The 5,303-nt window shown below is 40.1% G+C and overlaps 1 protein-coding gene across 1 annotated transcript; it reads right to left on the minus strand.

Moving 5' to 3' along the window:
• Nucleotides 1-1,425: 1,425 nt before the first annotated feature.
• Nucleotides 1,426-2,151, minus strand: LOC116029710. The gene has a single exon (XM_031271755.1). The coding sequence runs from the start codon at nucleotides 2,149-2,151 to the stop codon at nucleotides 1,426-1,428; it is 726 nt and encodes a 241-aa protein (XP_031127615.1).
• Between the last annotated feature and the right edge of the window lie 3,152 nt (nucleotides 2,152-5,303).

A 5,303-nucleotide genomic window follows, 5' to 3' on the forward strand; every position in this document is an offset into this window, starting at 1 on the left:
TTTAATCGTTTTTTCTATATTTTTTTTAATAAAAATGGTTTTAATATTAGTTTATATTTATCCGAATAACATCCGAAATCCAAAGTTCATAATCCGCAATCCGATTTTGCAATATCCGAACGGTTAATGTGTTAAAATAATGGTTTGGGTTTCCAAAATTAAAACCGAAAACCGATCGAATGGACGGATTGGAAATTCGATCCGTCTGAACCCGTCCGATGCTCAGCCCTAAGAACAATACAACATACCCAATATAATATTACTTCGTATAAGATAATCTATATTAATTTTTTCTTCAAACTGACCAATGTTCATTCATAGGAATAGAACCACAATTGTGAAGCGATGCACCTAGTCCTCTACAATCTGAACTTCTATTTCTCTTGTTTTTCTCCGAGAGCTTTTTGAACTCCTCACTCTACTGAATGTGGACTTAGTCAGCCATCACATCCTTAGAAATCCAATGTGGTTTAGGTTTGTTGTTTGTCAAGTCCTCGCGAACCTTCAGAAGACGGTCTATAAGCCGCTTAGCAGCTCTTTTCTAAAAAATGTAACATACAATATCATCCTCTAGTGGATCCCTGATCGTTCTAAAAAATGACATATAGTTCGGGTTTGTTTTGTCGTTCTGCTAGGGATTGGCGTTATGGCACGCACTTGTGCAATTATTTATTTTTGGAGCTTTTTAACCCACTATCGAGAATCCAAGCACAATCAGAAACATAAATTTACTAACAAACTAAAAACATAAGAAATAAAGATGGGATTTAAACTATGAGTTATTACTATCAAGATGCTACATATACTCATATATTAGGGAGAACAATAATCATGCATCAAGAGAGTCATACACTAATGAATTCAAGACCATTCCGTCCCTTGAATTAGAGCAAGAGATTTATCACAATATGTGTGACTCAACCTCAAGCTCTTGAAGCTCTTCGATATATTAGGCCCCCCCCAATTCGTCCCCTACTCCCGTAGTGAGATATTTGGGTTGTACAAGAGGTGGCTTGAGTTTTTAACCCAACTCCCGTTGTAGCAAGAACTCTCCAATTACTTGCCAATAAAAATAGCTAGTAATTATTAACAAGATGCAAACAAACCTCATTGTACAAGCTTATGATTCAAGATTATAAGTCTTGCCTTATGAAATTGTTAAAAAGGTAGCAATCAAGATAAATAATAAATTCATACTTCAAACCCAAACTAAACTAAATAAGCATGAGGAAAATAAATTAAGAGAAGAAGAAGAGTAAATGACGTAAAGCATAAGGAAAATAAACTAGCATAATTCAAATGGAGAAGAAAATAAAGTAAAGTAAACATTGCATAAATTAAATGGAGAAGAAAATACAAAACGAAGAAAAGAAAGGAAATGAAAGAAAAACAAGTGTTTGCTCTAAGTTCTACATCTTGCCAAGCTTAGGTCTGATTTGGGAGAGGAGGAGGCCTTTTAATGGTTGAGGTCAATGGGGCATCAAATTCATCATGATTTCCTTGCGCTCCCTTAGAATTCTTCTCCTTGATTTCAATCATCTTGCACTCATCAACATAGGACGGTTGATGCTTGACCATCTTAAATATGTCAAATTCAATTTTGTTTTCGGCCACCTCCATCACCAACTTGCCTCTCTTCACATCAATTATAGCACCGGCGGTAGCTAGGAAAGGCCTACCAAGGATGATGGGGACCTTGGTGTCTTCCTCTATGTCTAGAACCACGAAATCTCCCGGGATAAAGAATTGGTCAATCATGACCGGAACATCTTCGAGCACACCAACCGGGCGTTTTATAGAACGATCCGCCATTTGCAAAGTCATATTTGTTGGCTTGGGTTCACCGAGATTTAGCCATTTGCAAAGAGAATACGGAATTAGGCTCACACTTGCCCCTAAATCACACAAAGCATGACTCACAACAAACCCTCCAACAATACAAGGTATAGCAAAACTTCCGGGGTCTTGCAACTTAGGGGGCAAGTTTGTTTGAAGCATGGCACATGTCAAGGTCCCCTCACTTAGATCAACAACCGCACTCTTTTCCAATTTTTTCTTGTTTCCCAAAATATTTTTTAAAAACTTCTTGTATGATGGAATTTGAGTGACGGTCTCAATAAAGGGCATGGTGACCTCCAACTTATCAATCATTTTGTGAAATTTTCTCGCCCTCTCGGTTTCCTTTGATTTCCACAACCGTTGTGGAAATGGCAACAAGCTGTATGGTATCACCGAGTCATCTATTTTGTCATCCTTGCTCACTCTCTTCTTGTTGCGGGCACTTTGTTCCTGCACGGGAGCCTTTCCCTTTGACTTGTCTTTTGAATCAAAGGCTCCTCTTTATTCTCACTTTCAACCACTACCTCCTCTTCCTTGTCATCTTTTTCTCGCTCATTTACATCCTCCTCCACCTCTCTTTCTTGATTTCGATCATCGGTGGGGTAAGGAGATCTTTCAATGCTAATCCACTCCTAGCGGTGACGGCATTAACTTGGTGTCTTGGATTCTCAGTGGTGGCCGGAAGTTTACCACTAGAAGACGGTGCTTGAGGAGGTTTTTGCTTTTTTCCACCGCATTGGGTTCTAAGATTCTCCACCTCGGCTTGTAGCTTGCCCATTTGGTTCATCATCATGATCATAAAAGATTCCATATCCGGGTCTTGAGGAGGTTGAGAGTTTTCTTGTTGGTTCAATTGATTTTGGTTTTGGTTTCCTCTCCATTGATTTCCTTGATTCCCTCCTCTATTGCCTTGGTTCCCTTGAAAACCCGGAGGTTGATTTCTTCCTTGATTATTCCATTGGTTCCCATATTGATTTCTTCCTTGTTTCCCGAAACTTTGGTAGCCTTGACCTTGGCCTTGGGGTCTAGAATACGCAACCATATCAATTTGTTCCACACTTTGTGATGAGCCTTGGCCATTACCATCCAACAAATAACAAGATTGGGAAGCATGGCTCCCTCCACAATAGCACAACAGGCTACTATAGCCATACTCTGCGGTCCGGGTGAATGACAAGGAAAAGATGGATGAGAGTAGGGAGTGGGTGTGTAAGGAGCCTGGGGTGGCGGTTGAGTCACTGCTTGCACACTCTGTTTCGGCCCTTGCATCATTTGTTTCAGCATGTGTTGTATAGAGTCTAATTGTGCTTGCACCGCCATCTTGTCATCAACCTCAAACATCTCGACCGATTTTTCTTTCTTTGGAGGCTCATTTCTTTCATTATACCAATATGTCGTGTTTGATGTTATCCTTTCAATCATTTGCTCCCCATGCTCCGGGCCTATGTCTATAAAAATCTCTCCATAGGATGATGTGTCAAGAATGATTTTGGAAATATCCAATAGTCCCTCATAGAATGATGAGATGAAGTCCCCCGGAGCAAGTAAATTTTAGGGCCAGTGCCTTCTCAACTCCTTGAATCTCTTCGAAGCTTCATAGAGATTTTCATTCCCAAATTTTTGGAAGTTTTGAATGAGCTTTTTCAATTTCGCGGCCTTTGATGGTGGGCAATACTCTTGCATGAATGCTTTATATAATTTCTCCCATGTGAGAAAAATGGTTGGCCGGAAAGGAGTTGAGCCAACTTAGAGCTTGATCTCGGAGTGAAAATGGAAACAACCTCAACTTTATAGCATCACTTGGAATCCCATTCATCTTGATTGTTTGGAAAATTCGGTCAAAGTGCACCACATGAGCTTTCGGGTCCTCCACTCTTGCACCTCCAAATTGGTTGGCTTGGACCATTTGTATAAGAGATGTCTTAAGCTCAAAGTTGTTTGCATCCACCCCCGGGTATACAATGCAATCTTCCTCTTTAAATTCCGGGGCTAGATGGGCCGCCATTGGTGGTTGCACTCCTTGTGGGAACATAGGTGTGATCCCTTGTGGAAAGTTTTGTGCAAATTGTTGAAAGAGATTGGGATTCATTTGATTTAGAAGTTGTTGCATCCCAATCCCTTGCCCTTGTTGTTGTGGTTGATGTTGTTGTTGTTGCCCATAACCTTGGGGAATGCCACCTTGAAAGAAAGGAAATTGTACTTGTGGCATCCCCATTCCAACTCCGAAGTAGGGGTTCACATTTTGATTCGCCATGAATTGTTGTACCGGTATTTGAATGGGAGGTACCGGTACTTGAGGCACATTTGGTGGCCCTCCTTGACTTTCCTCATGATGTTCCCCTTGCCTCGGGCTTTGTATAGTGCTTGTTCCATTAGGAGAACTTTGTCCCAAGTTGCTCGTGTCTCCGGTCTCCATTTCAATCTCAAAATTTTCAAACTTCTTGAGCCACCCGAGCAAAATCCGTTTGTCCCTCCTTATGTCCCTCAAGAGCTCTTGGTTTAGGGGAAGCAAGTTCACTCTCCCCTTCGATCTTGTGTGCATAAACCAAGAGGGACACCTATCAACAAACACCAAACAGAACACTTGGAAGCAACATGGTTATGTGTTAGTGCAAATAAAACAAAAATAGAAATAAAACTTGATCTCCTAAGGATTACCTAACCTTAATGCTAGAAAAGTAAAGGTAAAGACTCACTACCACCAAATTACCAATCCCTGGCAACGGCGCCAAAATGTGATGTGGTATAAGCAGGGGTGTGAAAATGGGTGTAAATGTCGAACCACGAGGATTGGAATTTATGGCACGTAAGGAGTAGTCACCTAGACTCTAGTCACCAAGGTCTTGAAATCCATAAGGATCCAAGCAAATCATTTTAAGGTTCAAAGTATTACAACTAAAGAGTATTTTTGGAATTTTGGATATAAGGGAAAACAAGATTAAACTAGGTGTAAATTCTATTAGAAAGGATGTGATAGACTAGATTACTCTATTTATGCATTCAACATTAAGGTTGGGAGATGAACATTAACCCTAGGTTATTGAAGCTAGCACAAAGGAATCCAAGTTTCCACAAGGATTAGAACAAAAGTTGCCCCATTTCCATGGTGTATTAACCTAAGATCTTGAAGGACAAAAGTTATGTAAGCCCCAATTTACCCCTATTTCCATAGAAAGGAGATTGTGTTTGATATTGGGATGGCTCAAGTCTCCCATCCAATTTCCATTGCGATGGAAGACTTTCCAAAGACAAACAACGATTAGCGCGCATTAACCATTGAAAGATAAAACAAATCCCAACTCAAATTCAAGAACCCTAAATGGGTGTTCATCCCCTTTATGCACTATTCACATAACTAGCATCAATAAAAGTAATAAACACCAAATCTAACCCAAATATGAGACTACTCACTCATATCTAGGGTAAGCATAACAAGATTTAGCAAAGAAATCATAACTACGCAA

The sequence above is a fragment of the Ipomoea triloba genome, chromosome 9 (genome assembly GCF_003576645.1).
Source record: "Ipomoea triloba cultivar NCNSP0323 chromosome 9, ASM357664v1".
NCBI lineage: Eukaryota > Viridiplantae > Streptophyta > Magnoliopsida > Solanales > Convolvulaceae > Ipomoea > Ipomoea triloba.